This window comes from Rhincodon typus, chromosome 18 (genome assembly GCF_021869965.1).
Source record: "Rhincodon typus isolate 14 chromosome 18, sRhiTyp1.1, whole genome shotgun sequence".
In the NCBI taxonomy this organism is placed as follows: Eukaryota; Metazoa; Chordata; class Chondrichthyes; order Orectolobiformes; family Rhincodontidae; genus Rhincodon; species Rhincodon typus.
In genome coordinates, this window is record NC_063349.1 from 25,736,594 (window position 1) to 25,755,480 (window position 18,887).

The window sequence follows — 18,887 nt, forward strand, 5'->3', positions numbered from 1 at the left end:
CATGTGTATTTTTCTTTCATTGTCTCAACAGTTTTGTTCAGCATGTGTACACTGAACTTCTAAACAGATCCAGATCAGAAAGAACTTGCATTTATCTAATCCCTTATGTACAGACAAAAACTCAGTGCTATATAGCAGAAACAGAGAATGAGATAAAGGGGAAGGATATCTAGCAGAGGTCAGAAAGAAGCAACCAAAGACTGGTTTGAAAAAAATATTGATTTTAGAAAGCTTTTAAAGTAGAGGTAGGAGTGAAGAGGTTCAGCACAGAATTAAGAAATATAACTTATACTAGCCCAAGGTTCAATGACCAATGATAGAGAGATTGAAAGGCCTGATTCAGAGTAATAAAGAAAGCAGGAAGGAATAACTGGAGGGAGATAGGAAGAGATTTGAAGACAAAGCTGCAGATTTCACATTTACTGTTTGGAGGACAAGCAGCCAAAGTGGGTCAGACAGGATAGAGATGACAAGCTGATCTCAATACGGCTGAGATAGAATTCGAGTTCTCAGGCTCAATGCCCATTTTATGCTAAATCAGCGGATCTTAAGCAGACAATGTGGAACATTGCACTTGGCTTTAATGTCCTTCATGAATGTAAGAACTCAAGTGAAAAAGAACTTTGTTTTTAAATTCAAAGTGTTGTGATCAACAGGGTGATTGAACAACATCTGTGGTTGAATAAATAAATCAGACTATTTCCTTTCAGGAAATACTGTCCCTTTAACTGTTATACGTAGACTGTGCAACAAGTGTGTATACAAAGTTAACATACAGGATTTATAAATTGAAGTTTTAAACAATTATTAATTCCTGCGGAAGGGATATCACCAGAAATTCAGTCAAATGCAATATACAATGTTTTCATGCCACATTCATTTGAACTTCAAAACTATTTGTCGGAACAAAGGATTTAGAAGGCCATTTCACCCCTTGAGCCTGCTCCACCATTCAACTAGATCATGGGTGATCTTTCAGCTCAATGTGATTTTTCCGGACAATCCCCATAGCACTTGATGTTTTTAATATCTAGAAATTTATTGATTGCCTGATTTGAACACACGACTGTATTGCCTCCACAGCGCCAGTAATGTATTTGCAGATTTTTGTCTTCCTAAACTTAAAATTATCTCTCAAATAATGAGTTGCTACAGGTGGTACATGAAATTGAATTCTAAACAGGAAGCTTATTAGCTCATTCAGGTGATATTACTTCGAAGTAATACAGCCAATAGCAAACCCAAGGGAATATTTAGGATCACATATTACATAGAAGTCTAACAGTCAAGGAACTATTTTATACACTCTTGCTACCAATACAATTTTAAAAATGGTAAATCATGGTTAACTTTCCAATTTTGTGGATTGTTTGCATTTTGAAAACATGTTTTTGTAACACTACAGAAAAACACACACTTGGGAGCTACCAACCAGAAACTTTGAATTGAGCATTCTGTCCTTACATAGAGAGAAAAAAAGCTAAAGCACTGATTTGATCAACAGGGTGCATACCCACAAGACTAACAAATGAAACAGCCTCACCAGTGCTATTGCTTCTATTTTGGAGTAGCAGCAACCATCCATTACCAATCGTTAGCAAATGCAATGAGAGTCCACATTAACTGAAATATCAACTTCTCACTGTGAAAGCTGACAGTCAAGGAGCTGCAAGCAACACAAACCTAGATACTTTGAATTGCTCATAGATCCTCATTTCAAAGCAAAGATGATCCATGCTGTTTAAAGGTTACAGCAAATCAAAATAAGAAAAAAGATAAGTAATGAAAATGATACCTTTAAAAAAAAACTTTCATAAAGACATAAAATTACATACCAATTTCTACAGATTGCATAGTAGAGGGCTTAGAAGATAAATGAAGAGTAGCAACGTAAATCACATATCTCAAAATAAAATTCAAATTAATTAAGAAAATTTCAAATCAAATTAATATAAAATCTTTTAGCCAGTTTTTTTTAAAAATATCATCCAAAATGAAAAATCAATTCAGGATAAAGCTCAATAAGAAACAAGGTTTTCTCCAATTCTTCTGTCTATGGACAAAATTAATTTTGTTACATGCATCAATATCAAGGTAGCATGTAAACATGTCCCACCAGCATCAATAAAAACCCTAAAATGCCCTTCTATTTCAAATGTTCATAAAACGTTACCATAAGTATGAAAGAAAGAATACAACTCCCAAGGCCGGTGAGATGGATGATTATAGGCCATAAATTAACAGATTCACTGAATTCAATTTTAAGTTTTCCCAGTGACATTTGCATTTGTGTCCCCTAGGTTTCAAGTTCAGTCCGGTAGCCACTAGACTGAAGGGTATTTGTTAGCTTTTACATTGTATTTTAGTTATTCAACAGAGGAAAAATGGCTTAAGACCAGACATGGATCTTTTGTCTCAAGTTGACAAGCTCAATACAGAAAAGGTGACGGTTTGTCTTCTGAATTGATCAAAAATATGAAAAAAGCAAGTTTTATCTTTTCAACTTATTGACTGTTCTTTTCTATTTACTTTGAAGACTAAGGAAATTGTCTAAATAATTTTTTTTCATGTCAAACATTCCTGCAGACAAAAAGCGTCTCTGTAAATTTGGAGACACGTTGCCTGGTGTGAACTGGAGGGTGAAGGTCTGAAGATACATTTTCACCGTGTATGAAGTGAATTTTGAAGAAGGTAACTACACTTGGAAACTAGGGAAGAGAGAGAGTATTGAAGTAAAATAGAGAATAGAATCCAGGGGAGGGAAACTGACAGCTGAGATAGATTGTGAAGTTGTAATGACATTCATCCGACCTAAAGTTCTGTTGAGGTTTCTTAGAAAAATACGATACGTGAATTAATACACCAGTTCACCATTAAAATAAATTGTCTCTCACAATACACAGAAAGGTAAATGGGGAAAAGTAGTTGTTAGAAATAAAGCACAGTTTAAAATATCCAATGGGATAACTACGCAAGAATCTTTGCACTATTATTCAGAGATCTAGCTAGGAATCCAAAGATTTTTACAAATTTCCAAGAAATGCTTTTCCATTATTAATCTGTTGAGTGCCTTTGAGATCTTTCTTTAAACAATTCTATAAAATCGCTGCAATACAATGATCGGATCTTAAATTAACGTCTGTTCCAACTCAACTCTTGCTCACCGCTTCCACCGCACCTTAACTTCCCAGCTCACTGCTTCCCATCCAAATACTTAGTTTGCTCCTAAACCCTACATCACAGGGGATGGAAGACTAAGTAAACAAGTGACAGGGGCTGCAACAGGGTGGTCAAGGAGCAGGCAAACCACAGGAAATTCATATGATGACGTCTCTCAGGCTCCCAGGACTGTCACAAATAAATTTGAGATGTCAATTCCACTTGATTAATCATTGTTCTTGACCATTATTTGCCTGCCATGGAGGAGTCTACCAGTTCTTTGCAGATGACTAGAGCATGACAGTAAACCTCATTTATACACCAAATAACGGATGGCTGTAATGTTTAAATCCATGACACTTGATGTACTACTGCACAGCCACCAGCTTAGAACGAACTCTGCCAAGTAACTATTCAAATTGATTAAAGTGATTACAATGAAAGAAATGCTGTGAATAGGAGAAATCAGATTTTTGAAATCATTAATATAAATGCCATGGTTATCTGGTTTCTTTGAGCTACATTGAAAAATACCTAATCATGGGCAATAAACAATGATTTATGTAGATTAAAGTATTTAGTGCTTTATTGGCCTTTTTGCCCCCATTAAACTGTTCAGCAAAAAATTCCACAACTTTAAAAAAAAGTCATTTCATTTTATTTTGAGTAAGAGTTAAAAATATCCTGCCTCCAAAGTAGATTTCAGTTCAGCTACAAAACCTAATGGGAGGCTCAGACAAGGATTTATTAATGCTACATTGCTGTCTATTTGTTTGGCATCAGTAAACAGTTAGCAGTATCCAACTTTTAATTTTAGACTCTCTACATACGAAATGTTGCAAGACCCTTCTACACTCCTCAGATTGCACAGTGTGACAGGAATTTGGTGAACAATCAACTGTATTTTTCTGCATAATGAATACTGCACCACTTTCCTGCCAAGAACGAAAAAAATTGTGATTTTACATGTAGTTTTCTCCTTTTTTTGGAGGGGGCTGGGGGTGGGAAGAAGAGTTTAAAGGAGGCCATCTTGTATTAGTCTAGCAATTCTCTTAATCAATTGCATTATTGTCAAAAATTTCTCTACCCTAACCCTGAAGTTATACATAGTTTAGTTCCCAACTGCTGCAATTGTAACAATACTATTGACTTCAAGAGTTGGAGAGATTTGCTCCAAATAAAAAGTAAAAAAAGAGTTTATAACATTTTCTCATAATTCATCCAGTACGTGTACATACATTTCTTTTTAAAAGTAATGCCATTTTTAGTTACCAAACACACTTCTTTTGCCCTCTGCATTAATAAAGCATTTTAGAGTTGCTGTATGAAATTCTAAAGTGAGAAATATTCCAGGAACATCTTTGAGAAAGAGTAAAAACCAACTTTACTTTTAAAAAAGTGAAAAGTCAGAAACAGCAACACAGACAAGCTGTCCCTTTTCACAAACTGCTTCAAAATAAAATTCACTAACTCCAAATCGATAACTTTGTAGGTAAAGCATTAAAGTACATTACACTCACCCCCTTGCTGGATCCAATGTGATTGCCCGGGGTTGGTCCAGATCTTGCCAAAATAATACCTTTCGCATTGATCCATCTAAATTAGCAACTTCTATCCGATTAGTTTCAGAGTCTGTCCAATACAACTTTTTTCCCAGCCAATCACAAGCCAGGCCATCTGGTGATACAAGTCCTGATATAACTACATTCTGGGAGTTTCCCGTCTGGTTTAGAAAAATCAGTTTGATTGCTTCTTCACTCACATCAGTCCAGTATACAAGATCATCTGCAAATATAAAATCCACCGCAGCTGCATCTTCTAAACCAGCAACAACAACTGTGGCATTAGTCTTGCCACCAGCAGCATCCACCAACCTCAAATCTCGTCGATTTGCAAACAACAAAAGTGGTGCCCCTGTATACATAAAAGAAATAAGAGACATTGTCAGTTAAGCATTACTGATGCAAAAGAAAGCATATGATTTGCAAAATAAAGGTGAAACAAAAAAGTTACTTCAACAAACGATTAATTTCATAATCACATACATCCTGTAATAAAGAAATTTAGCACTTACATTCTTGTTGCGCATGCTTCTTTTTAAACTGCAAGTTATATCTTACAAAACTGTAAAACTGTCAAAATGACTTCAGCGATTGGTACATGAGTGCTGATGCCACTGCACAAGTGCAAACTGGAAATTCTTGCCCAAAATAAAGACTGGTCAGAGATTTCCAAACTTTCTCAGTACAGTTGTACAGGTAGTAGCTTGAAAATTGACCTACATGGTTCTAAATATGATATTCCAAAGTGTTAGAAAATATCTGAATACAAAGGATGTATTTGATTGAGAAATACATCAGTTCCATTAACTGGAACTATGACATAATTAATCTAAACAGTGCTTCAGGCTTTAAATTCCCCACCCTATTCCCCCCCACCCCCATTTAATTCAGTTGAATTGAAACAGTCTTGTTGTTTTCAATGTTTCAGCGCTGTAGAGAATCTTGAATGAATTGTTATTGAAAAGTAGAAAACAGTGAAATTTAATTTTGACACAAAGTTGAATACAGTGCAATTATGAAGATTTATGTGGTATCAAAAGTGACCAAAATGCATTCCTTAGAAACTTTCATGAATGTATCATTTTTAACCTTACGTGCATATATTATAATCAAACTATTGCATTTGAAGACAACAGCTGTCAGCAAGCAACAAACAATAATGTGAATTCAGTAACTGGTCTAATTTTTTTTTTAAATTAGACATTAATGAAAATAAATTTTCAGATTTAACATATTCCAAAGTGGCAAACATTGCATTTTCATTGCAACATTACAGGATTATGACTATAAAATACAAAATTACAATTCCAGAATGGCTGTACGCTTAAGATTACATTACTACTCTGGATAAACAGAATTAGAAACATCATGGATACCTGGTGTGAGCATTCAATTAAATTGCTGCAATGTAACCACAGACTGCCCAATACCTTTATTGTGACATACCAACTAAAGCTAAATTACTTCAACAGTAATCTTCATGGAAATAAGCTCTTTGAGATGTCAAAGATATTGTACATTTCAAATTGACATCCCAGAATGTTTGGAATCAATACAAAAGGCAATAAAGTCAAGTCCTTCACCAGACTCCCCATTCCATCTAAATAAAGGTACTGCACTATAATGAGAAAAATAACTCAATTTTTATACAAATATGACCCCCACCACCCCACCCCACAAAAAAAATGGAGTCAATTTTGAGATAATCAGGTGATTCAGTGCATTAACAACTTACATGTAAAACAAATCACATGGGTAAAGGTGAGGGGAATTTTACCAATTAACCATTTGGGTTCTAAACATGTTATTATTAATATGCCTGCAATTATGACCAGGCACATAAACTTGTACACTATTTCATATTCAACACTTAGCAGTTTCTCTTAGGATTACATGTACTGTATTGAACTTGTTTTGAAGCTTATACAAAATATTCCAAAAAAAAAACAAACCTGCAGACGCTGGAAATCAGAAAGAAAAACAGAAGGCTGTGAGGAAGGGTGTCTAGACCTGAAAGGTTAACTGATTTCTCTCCACAGATGCTGCCAGTCCTGCTGAGATTTTCCAACAATTTCTGTCTTTATTTGTGGCAAAATATTTAAAGCTTCTTTTACTTAATCTATCATGTAGGCAACATGTGTTTAAAAATTACCTTTTTCTAAAAAAAAGTGCAAGTTCTTTCACCTTCCAAGAAGATTAGTTATATTAATCTAATTGCAAATTTACTAGTACCTACCTGTCAGGAATCCTCAAAGTTGCAATCCAGAATGTGAATATGTGAAATTTGGAATTGCGCTTTTAATAAAGTAATTTGTCTGTGGTATATGTAGTAACCAGATACAAGGCTGCACTCGAATTACCCGTGAACGATTTGTCACCCCCCTGAAAGATACCTTCCTGCTTTTGTCGACAGTGACTTAATTCACGTACGTTTTACAGGACTACCTGTTGCATTTGCCTAGAACTAATAGGTGTTCGTTATTTCAACGAATACAGGGCTGTAAAAAAGAGTCAGTTATTGTTTAATAAAATAATTAAGTTTGAAATCTGATTCTGTAGCCCTGGACAGAATATGATTAAAAAAAAACTCTGATCAGCTAACTTAAATTATGAATAAAATCGAATACGTTAAAAGGAATATTTCTCAAGAAAAGTTGTAAAACATATTTAAAGCAACCTGGATGCCCAGTGGAAATTCTTTTATTTGCCCTTACAAGCAGTCTCTTCCTAAAAAAAGTAAACTGCTCTTACAAATGAATTAAGATTTCGAGTGGAAAGATCGGATTCGTCCGTCTGTTTGTTCGGAAACACTTCGATCGGCTTTTAGTGCTCCATAAATAACCAAAAGATGGTAAGCAGATGCTTAAAAGCATTGCAGAAAAAGTTCCAGCAGATCCGTTCCTCCCCCTTGAGCACCCCGCGCTGTGTTTTGCCAAGCATTTCCCCCGCACAAAGTGGCAGCAGTCCTGAGTGAGAGAGAAATCGCGGCTTTCATTCCACCTCACGGCCGGCTCTCTCTCTCTCTCTCACACACACACACACACACCCCTCCACACGCTAAAAGCATTGAACGACATTAGAGTTTATAGCTGAACCATTCGCCTTCCAATATAAATGGCAATGCATGTAAACCCGGAGCAAAGAAAGCCCCCCCCCCCCTTTCCCTTCTGTCCCCGTAGGCGGCCCCCCCCCGAAACACACACACACACACACCACCAGCCCCCTCGCGGGCCCCTCACAGTAACATGCAAGACCATTCTCACTCAGCCTCCTTTTTTTTAATAAAACCGAGAGAGAGGGCCAACCAATCTTTTAACTTTTACTCACCCCTTATCAAAGAGCAAACGCTGCACAACAGCAAATTCCTCAGCGCGGTACCCATTTTTCCCCCCCGTCTAAGCAGTCAAAGAGAGCTCAACGTGGCGCCACATTGAAACACATAGTTACAATTCCTCTGACTTTAGGCAGCGCTACAAAGTATCTCGCTCGCCAGCCATGGTTCCGTGGCCGCGCTCCTCTCTATCTCCGCTCACCGTCGGCGCAAGCACACGCCTCCTCTCCCTCCGCCACTAACACCCTCCCTTTTTCTTTGCCCTGTTTCTCTCCCGGCGTACTATTTTCTTTACGGCAAGCTCGCTGTGAAAGAAAAGAGCCTTTTTAGTTCATTGTTCCTCCCCATTTGCCCCCTCCCGGGTGTGTAAAAAGATATTTTCCCCCGCTCAGTCTCTCATGCATCTTCTTAACCGGGGCTTGGAGCTAGCCTTCCTGGGGATTTCTTTTGCAGCAGAGAGCGGTGCTCTGCCTTAGAACAACATAACCATTTGACCTGGGCTGCGGCGCTACTTTTTTTTAATACTAGAGCATCAAGTATCCTTTGTACATGGCTGCGCGTTCAGGTAGTGTGTGCAGAACATGTGGGAACGAGGAGACGGTGTTGAGTAAGGAGATGGGGACGGTATCTTTACCCATGTTAATGAAAGAGAGATTACTGCAATTAAATCAAAGGAGCGGGAGGGCTGGGCAGCGGAAAATCACATCTTTGCATTGAAATGTCGCCGTCAAAAATCCTTTCTAAGATGTTCTGGTTGAGAAATTGCAACAACATTGTGAAGAGTTCGTGATTTTTCACGCTCAAATAAATAGGCACGCGTAAAATAAAATTCTGATGGAATGCGTTTTAGATAAAATTGTTATTTCTTTCTTTAAAAGGTTTTAATGTGATATGAATTCCAAGAAGCTCCACGAATTATCCATTTCCATCTATATAGGTTTAAGAAAAACGAGAACTCGCCGTCAGCAATGAAAGAAAACGAACAATTCCAAAACATTTCACATGTTTTTGTTTCTGGCATTAAATATGATTAAACTCAGTTTAAATGTCTTAGTGAGTTTATCTATGAGAGAGCTAGACTATGACGATGAATACAGATGGTCATAAACTGGAGATGGTTCTGCATCCGTGCTGGACTACGTGTTAAATCAGCAGCCTCGGAAAATCAATGCATGTTGTGCTCAAATAAAACAAAGAACTGTGGATGCTGGAGATCTCAACCAAAAACAGAAATTGCCGGCGAAACTCAGAAGCAAGAGTCACCGAACTCGAATCGTTAACACTGCTTCCTCCTCACAGATCATGCCGGACCTGCTGAGTTTCGTCAGCAATTTCTGTTTTTGAGTTTGCACCGCTCAACACTTAAAACAAAAGTATGTAAAGAAAAAAAAACAAACAAAACGATACACATACGGCGTTTTTGTAGAAGAAGCGAAAATAAATTAAGTTTAGGTGCTTTGAAATATGAAGCAGCTGTCCCGCAGTGTTGCTCAGGTCAGCCAGAAGAAAGAAGACCAGATCGTGGTCAGCAGATCTGACAGCATCTGCGGAGAGAGAAACCGAATTCAGACGGCAAGGCGACTACGATTTTTACTGAGCTCAGCCAGAGAAAACACTTTTATTTTATATATTACCAGGTCTCCTAGTGTGTTGTAACCAAGTAATTTACCACAAACAGTAAGAGATAATTGTTCAGCCTTAGAGCAAGTAAAGATGCTTTTTAAGGTCTGCAAAATTCAGACTTGGTTTTGGAGGTTGAGGGTCTAGGAGGTTATGTTTTAGACCAGACAGTGCTGGGATTTGGGAAGGCATGGAAAGTTATGTAAGAACTAAATTGCTGCAGATTTGGAGCGGTACGGTGGCTCAGTGGTTAGTACTGCTACCTCAGAGTACCAGGAACCTGGGTTCATATACTAGCCTTGGGTGACCGTCTGTGTGGGGTTTGCACGTTCTCCCTGTGTCTGTGGATTTCCTTCCACAGTCTGAACATGTGCAGATTAAGGCCATACTAAATTGCCCATAGTGCCCAGGGATGTGTAAAATTAGGTGGATTAGCCATGGTGGAATACTGGGTTATAGGGTAGGGTGGGGTGGCGAATCTGGATGGGATGCTGTTTAGATAGTTGGTGCGGATTTGTTGGGGTGAGTGGCCTGTTTCCACACTGTAGTGAAAAAAATGTCTATGAGACCAAGTGAGGTGAGAACCTGGGAGTTCCAAATCTATCTGCAAGTTATCAGGAAGAAGTTGAAAAAATGCCTGCTTAACCTCATCAATCTCTCTTCAAGTTTGTCTTCCCTCCACTAATCCTTATGTTTGTTCTTCTTCCACTCTCTCCTTTCCCATACTCCCTGTTCAATGTCTTACATGCCCATCTCATTTGACAGTCCCATGACCACTATTTGCCCTCCATATTCTCTTTTCAACCTCCCCTAACCTCCTTGCCTCTTTACTTCTCTTTACCTCATTCCATTTTTTGTCTCATTCCTCTTTCTTTCCTCTCTCTTTCCTACCCTGTACACCTTTTCCCTCTTGGTTCCCAAAGCTTTTTTTGAGCATTAGAAATTGCAGTCACTTCAGAAAAGAATGTACTAAACTTGAAGTATTTTCAACAAACAATGGGATTTCACTTGCCAACAGCATTTTTGCACTACATTGAAAATATTTGCCAAAATAATGTATACTAGGTACTTATTGTCAGTTAAATATCAACATCATAATCTTAATCTTAAATAAGTAACTTGTATGACAATAAATTCCATAAAATTCAGTTGCAATGAGAAATTCACATAAATGTAATAAGGAATACAGAAAATGCTGGAAATACTCAGCAGTTCTAGTAGCATCTGTCCGGTGAGAAACTCTTCAACACTGTTAAGGGCAGGAATGAAGGCAGGCGGGCATGGAACTACAAACTGGCCTGTGTACCAGTTGCCTGCCTCCATCCCATCCTGGCCATTTTTTTAGAAGGTAGGAAGTGACGATAGGGAGGTAGAGGGAGTGAGGACTTAGCTGGGCTACTCATCTGTAAGAGTTAGATAACCTAGTAAGCTAATTTAAGGGCTTTCTGAAGCCTGGTATCAGTGGCCAACTAGCATTTTGCAGTCAGCCTCATAAATTCATAGAGGTGACAGGAGACATTTTAGCTGACTGGTGGTGGCCTTCCAGCTGTCTGCAGCTATTTGGGTTCACAGTAGGCACATTGCAGTTTAAATGTGAAAAAGTTGGAAAGAAGGCATTTTTTATTCATGGGATGTGGACTTCATTGGCTGGGTCACCATTTATAGTCCATCTCCAGTAGTCCTTGAGAAGTTTATGGTGAGATGCCTTCTTGAACTGCTGAAATCCATTTGGTATACATACATCCACAGTGCTGGTTGGGTTGGAGTTCCAGGATTTTGATCCAGCAACATTGAAGGAAAGTAACATATTTTCAAGTCAGAATGGTGTGTGGCTTGGAAGGGAACTTGCGGGTGGTGGACTTGCCATGTATCAGCTGCCCTTGTCTTTCTATATGATAGTGATCATGGGATTGGAAGATGCTGTCTAAGGATCTTTGGCAAATTTCTGCAGTGCATTTTGTAGATGGTACACACCGCTACTGCTGAGCGTTGGTGGTGGAGGGAGTGAATATTTGTGGATGTGTTGCCAATTAAGCGAGCTGCTTTGTCCTGGATGGTGTCAAGCTTCTTGTTGGAGCTGCACTCATCCAGGCAACTTGGGAGAGTTCCATCACAACTCCTGACTTGTGCCTTGTGGATGATGGACAGGCTTTGGAGAATCAGGAGTTGAATTACTCACTGCAGAATGCCTAGGCTCTGGTCTGCTCTTGTAGCCACAGTATTTATGCGGTTAGTCTCGTTCAGTTTCTAGTCAATGGTAGACCCAGAATGTTGATAGTGAGTAATTCAGCAATGGTAATAACATTGAATGTCAAGGAGTGATGGCTAGATTTTCCCTTGTTAGTGATGGTCATTACCTGGCAATTGTACAAATGTTACTTGCTATTTGTTAGTCCAAGCCTGGATATTTCCACATCTTGCTGCATTTGGACATGGACTACTTCAGTATCTGAGGAGTCTGTGTTGGTGCTGAACATGCCCACTTGTCAACTTATGATAGAGGTAGTGTCATTGATGAAGCAGTTAATATGGTTAGGACAAAGACACTATAGACAGGAATTCCTGCAGAGAGGTTCTGGAGCAGAGATGACTGACCTCCAACAACTACAAACATCTTCTTTTGTGCCAGGTATAACTCCAACTCATTTACTCCTTGATTCCCATTGACTCCAGTTTTGCTAGGGCTCTTGGTGCCACACTAAATCAAATGTGACTGCGATGTCACAGGCAGTCACTCTCACCTCCTCTCTAGAATTGAGTTATTTTGTCCATGCTTGAACCAGAAGCTCAGTAGCCCTGACTGAACCCGAACTGATCATCAGTGACCATGTTATTGCTAAGTAAGTTGTGTTTGATAGCACTGTTGATGGCAACTTCCATAACTTTACTGAGAACAGAGAATAGACTGATGGGGCAGTTATTGAGTAGGTCAGATTTGACCTGCTTTGTGTATAGGACAAACCTGTCAATTTTCCACATGGCTGGGTAGATGATAGTGTTATACCTGTACTGGAAACAGCTCGGCTTGAGGCACAGCATGCTTTGGAGCATGTCTGCAGTACTATATGTAGGTTGAATTCCCCCATAATTACTGTATTAGCCATGTTAAATGCACCACTAATTTCCTGATTTATGTCATGCCCTACATTTTGGCCTATAAACAACTCCTACCAATATTACTGACCCTTGCTGTTCCCTAGCTCCAGCAAACTGATTGTAGAGCTTGATCTTCCAATCTAAGATTCTCTCTCATGAATGTACAGATCACATCCTTTTTGAACAGTACTACCCCATCTCCTTTACTTTTTTGCCTATCCTTCCTAGATGTTAAATCTCCTTGAGTATTCAGATCCCAGCCTTGGTCACCCTACAACTGTATCAATGGCAATTAGATCATACCTGTTTTACTTCTACTTCTGCTGTCAATTCACCTGGCTTGATGTGAATGTTATGTGCATTCAGATAGAGTGCCTTTAATTCTATCCTTCTTAAAATGTTGCAACCTTATCTGCCAAGGCATTCTAAGGTATGTACAATCTATCCATTGCTGCAACATTACGATTATCAAATGACTTATTGCTACCTTGCTTTCTTGCCCGTCTTAGCATGATTATGCTGAAGACCATCCCAATGGTACAGTCTCATTTTTCCCAGTGCTGGTACCACTGCTCATGACTTGAGTCCCATTTCTCCCACATTAGTCTTTAAGCATCATATTTAAGCCGTTAATTTTATTTACCCTATTCTAATTTGCTTGTGGCTCAGGTAGTAACCCAAACATTATTATTACTTTTGAGGCTCTACTTTTAAATTTGGCTCCCAGCTGCTGTTACCCTCTAAGCAGAATCTCTTTCCTAGCCTTACCTGTGTCATTGGTATCTATGTGGATCTTCCCCTCACACGAAAAATTCACTTTCAACTTGAAACAGAGGTGTCGAACCAAGCCATTGGGCAGAGAGTGCGGCCTTCTAGACTTATGTTGTCAGCTCCAGAGAATTGTGTTTATCCACCACACTATACTGGACACTACCCTTATTATACTTTTATTAATTTCCCCTGTTTGAATAACTTCCTGCAAAACAGTGCCCTGGTTAATATGTTCATCCATCTGCATTCCAGGGTTTTCATCTTTCTCGGCTACTGAACCTCAAACCTGTTGGATAATTGTGAGGGCTTCACTTCTACCTTTCCAATCCCCATATTTGCCTCACTCACAGTCATACCCTCCTGCTCCTCACCATGGATCAAATCAGATGGTCCTTATCCTAAAGGGTGCGATGGTCTTCTGGATCAGTGTCCAGATAACCTATTCCCACTGAATCTGCAGCTTGCCCTCCAGCTCAATGAATCTGAGCTGAAGCTCCTCAAGCTGCAGACACTGCAGATGTATTTGACTTCGATCACACAAGTGTCCATGAGTTTCCACATTCTGCAGCTGCCACTTATCACCTGATCTGGCACCTTTATAGCATTTAAATAATTATTTTGCTGATCTTTAAAACAATTTATATATTGTTAAATATTTATTTCCTTATTCATGATTGCAATGACTGAACTGTGCACATTGTTGATTAAACATAATTATTCTCAAATTATTATTTTAATTAGTATTTTTAGTCATTAAATTTGTTTCTGCATTCAACCATTCCCACCTCCCTCAAATCAATCACTATGATAAACACAACAATGAGACTATCCCATTTGTCATAATGTCACATGCTGAAAACAGGAATCAACTTTGGCCTGTTGACTCTGTCCACAGAACGGAAGCCTTGGAGACTACTAGAGATTCTGACTTAATCACAATTTTCTATTTGCCAGATTGCTGGTTGGTTGTAGAAACATAACATGGGAAATTCTAACAGTAAAACATTACTTAATTACGTAATATATTCAACGATCTTCAGAACATTTAGAAAAATGATAATTTGTCTTTTATCATTATTGTTAATTGATCATTGAAGTTGTTCTCTCAGAGAGTCTGCTTATGGTTATTTCAATGTCAACAACTGCACTTTATTATTATTAATATAAATATTATTTATATCTAAATATTACTAATTCTTCCAAATCTACCGTCTTTGTGCTTGATTTAATGAGTTAGTCAGAAGATATTAGGGTTGATGACAAAAAGTTTGCTCAAAGTGCATTATAGCTAAATAGGCACTTTTCAAATGTACTTGTTGTTATAATACAAGAAATTCAGCAATTTGTGCAAACCAAACCCCCACAAACAGCAATTTCATAATGACCAGATAATCATTTTGCTAATGATAATTGAGGGAAGAATATTGGCCAAATCACCTATTGTTCTTTACAGTAGTGCAGACAGAAGGGTTCACATCATAATCAAAATGTAGCAACTCTGACAGTGCTGCATTCCCTCAGTATTGCACTGGAGTTCCAGTCTTAATTTTCAATAAAGTGGTACATAATTTGAATGTTTATACACTATATGTAAAACATTATTGACTGCAGGATGTGTCTATCGTATTGAATATTTTTATTCATTGAATTGCTTGCTGTTTTCAAAATCCCACTTTACTAAACATTTACGAGCCATTTATTGCATTTGTTGTGTCCATCACAAAGTAATGTGATTGAGGAAGTGCCAATACTGTTCCGTTTTATTCATCAATAATGTTATGTTTTGTTTCCCCTTCTGTTGCACAATTAGTAAGTCTTGTAGGCTGAAGACAGTCTTTTGCACTGGAAAATAAAAGCTCACATTTTTTCTCACTGTTTGGAATGATAGCCTTATTGTACCTATTTCCCATCCAGTGGACCTCAGATATCTGAGCAGTCTTTGTGCTATTGAACCTTCTTCTGGCAAGCTTTGGCCAAATATAGTACACAGCCAGTTGCTGATACCAGTCTGTTCTGGTTCCAATACAACACTCCAGGATTGGCCTTGATATCTGACAGTTGCTTTTCTAATCACGAAGAATCTGTCTAGTGAATGGTATTCTTGTAGTTTTTTGCTGTGAGGTCACCTCATTCCATCACTGTAAACATATCATTGATGCATGACAAGTACACAATGATGATGCTTGGCTGAATCAATCTTTTTGCAATACCTTCAGTAGAAAGATTGTGTGTGCACATTCAGCCAGTTAATTTGTACCTTATGTGTTGGAAGTAATCATAAAGAATATGATTATATCCAGGTTCTGTGCCTGGAAAATCCGAAATGTTGTAGTGTGTTCTATATATTTCTTACAGAAAAAAATTGCTGGATATACATTGATACCCTCAGTCATTAATTTTAATTTCCAGTGATTCTAGCTATGGAAGAGCTCTCATAAGTGAGCATCGTTGTCATATTTTCTCCATTTGTACATGGCTTCCTCCCCTTGGTCCTTTTGATGATGATCTTTGTAGAGTTGTTGTTGCTCCTCCTGTTAGAGAGATAAATGCTCTCATCCATTCTGAGCATCTCCTCCACAATTTATCAATTTAATCGCAATAAAATATCAGACTAACAAACTTTCTTATCCAACCAGGTAGATCTTATAAGATCTGCTGCTTTGCCTCAGTGGCATTGGGACAAGTGTTATGCACCATCTTAAAAAAAATGCAGTTTGTGTTGTATTAGCTGATTTTAGACAAAGTGGCAAGTGGGCTCAGTTATTGCTGCGCGCACCTTTGGACAAAAACTGAATTGGGTTCAGCTTTTGTGCCATCCACATTGGAATAATCCAATAACAGTCACTGTATAAGCTTACAATAAAGAGTAATCGCTTAGGTATAACACAAAAGGACTGCTGTAGTCTTAGCATTATACTTGAGAAAGAATTGTTGCTTTCAGTAGTGAACAGGATAAAAACTTATCAATAAAGTCTCAAGTAGTTGTTTTTGCCACACTCAATCCCTAGAAATTGGCACTGACTCTGAAGATTAGCAATGTAAGAAGTGATTTGATCTAAAATGTTCAAATAAAAATCTTGTATATAGATTATAACAAAATAATAGTTAATTTGCATCATGCAATTCAAGCTAAAAACACAATATCAAGAGTTTAATGATCCATCCTTAACATTTATTGATTAATTTCATAATGTGCCAAGCAGACAGGATCCTGAAGTTTACAAGCAGAAGTATAAAAGTAAGGAGATTGTACTAAATGTTCATACATTACTGTTTAATAAAGTTCAGTTCTTCTAAAATTGCTGTTCCTCCTTGAAGTGCCCCAAGTCTTATTTGCCCATCACCCAGATTCTCTGATACCTTTGATAAAGTTCCACATAATAACTAAGGTTAAAGCATGTGGAACCAAGCAGAATTAACTGCAAGGTTGCTATGAAGAGAAAACAGTAGGTGCCAAGGTGTTAAATTTAGGCTGGCAAAATATGGGAAGTGGCTTTCAGCAGGGATCAATCAATGCTGGGATCACTGTTCACTATTTAGATTAATAATTTGAACTTGTGAATCAATTATGATTTCTAAATTTGTAGATGGATCCAAGTTGGAGTGTGGTTAATACAAGAATGCTTGGACAAAATACAAAGAAGAGATGAATAAACTTACAGGATGAGTATTTAATTGGAAATTAATTTCAATATGGATAAGTGTGAAGTGGTGCATTTTGGTGAGAAGAATTAATTTTATAAGAGTCGAAATGGAGTGGAAGAACTACTATAGGGAGCTAGCAGTACAGATATACGACCGATAGTGGTAGCAGAATGGAATAATAAGGTCTTTTCTGAAAAAAAAATACAATGAATCAGTCAGGCTAATTTCTGGAAGGATAGAATTAAAAAGCAAAAGAATCATTTTAAAATTTTCCAGAACCTTGGTTAGACCACGTTGGTGTAGTGTGCACATGCAAATATATGAACAAGAAACAGGAGCAGGCCATTCAGCCCCTCCAGCCTGCTCCACCATTCAAATCTACTTCTGATAACCTATTACCCCACCTTGCTTAACAAAAAATCTATGTGCCACTGACTTAAAAATAATCAAGACTTTGCTTCCAATTCCTTTTCAGGAAGAAAGTTCCTAAGATTTACAATCGAGCATATTGGTTGTGGTGAGTTCTGCAATCCAGATTATAAGAAGGATTTGGTGGTATTTTAAAAATGTGCAGAAACAATTTTCAAGACCATGGGAGAAGTTTAGCAGAGGATGAGAATTTTACATTCAAGGTGTTGCTGAACCAAGAGATAAAGTGGGTACATTAATTCCACACCAAACAACCAAGCCATTTAGCCTGACACATTATGCTCCACTTGATCGTTTTCCAATCTGTCTTCATCTAATCTCTAATTCCCTGACCGGAGAAAATATTTATTTATATCTAAAAGTCTTGATTACATCACACCTTAAACTTCTACATTCAAGGGAATACAACCCAAGTTAAAGCATCCTGTTCTCATAAATTAATCCAGTTTCTTGTGAATCTGTAATCTAGATTTTATTTTCATGGTCAAAATATCCTTCTTGTGGCACACTGCCCAAAACTGAGGACTACACTCCAAATGGGATCTGACATATGTGATTGCAGTATGATTTTGTCGTATTTGTTTTCTCCCCATTTGAAATGAAGGCCACCATTCCACTAGTTTTTTTGATTCCTTACAAGCAACAATTTAATTATGTATTTGGACTCCCAAACCTCTTTCCTTTTCATTTCTCACCATTTAAAATACTCTGATTTACCCTTCTTGCGTGCAAAGTGGATGGCTGCATATTTGTAAATATTCTAGTTATCCAAAGACCACTACATTTTATGATTTTTAGGAATGGAAAACAGCACGGGACACTGATTTATTTTTGAATAAAATTTCCATCCATTTCAGGAGAGGCCACTGGCCAGTTACTACAGGGGCTGCAGGGAAATCACATCAAGTAGGTCTTGGGCATTGTTTTGCACTTTTCACTGGAATTAGGTCCCATTATTATCCTATTCAGCAAAGAAGAACCAAAGTGAAGATTGCCTCATTAATTGTTCTTCAAGATAAAGCTGCAAAGTCCCAGAGGACTATTGGGCTGCTCTCTCATTAGAGAGAGACAACTGGTGGTGGTTTAACCCGAAGGTCAACATACCTCAGGCGAGGGGAGAGATTGAGAAGGAGAGTCCTTCACGGTAACCTCAGCTGATGCAGGAATTGAACCCAGGCTTTTGGTGTCATTCTGCATCGCAAACCAGCTGTCCAGCCAACTCAGCTAACCAACCTCCAAAATACCCAGGGTAAGATGAAGCGGAAGAAGAACGC

The 18,887-nt window shown here is 38.0% G+C and overlaps 1 protein-coding gene across 1 annotated transcript in view; it reads right to left on the reverse strand.

Annotated features, from left to right (window-relative positions):
* The window catches only part of LOC109923082 (low-density lipoprotein receptor-related protein 6-like), a 90,672-nt gene extending 82,406 nt beyond the window's left edge, over nt 1–8,266 (reverse strand). Inside the window, exons 1-2 of the mRNA XM_048607896.1 lie at nt 8,049–8,266; nt 4,680–5,073 (exon numbers count right to left, since the gene is read on the reverse strand). Of these exons, the coding sequence (XP_048463853.1) occupies nt 4,680–5,073; nt 8,049–8,103 (449 nt within the window). The 5' untranslated portion in view covers nt 8,104–8,266. The remainder of the gene's footprint in view (nt 1–4,679; nt 5,074–8,048) is intronic.
* Nucleotides 8,267–18,887: the final 10,621 nt, after the last annotated feature.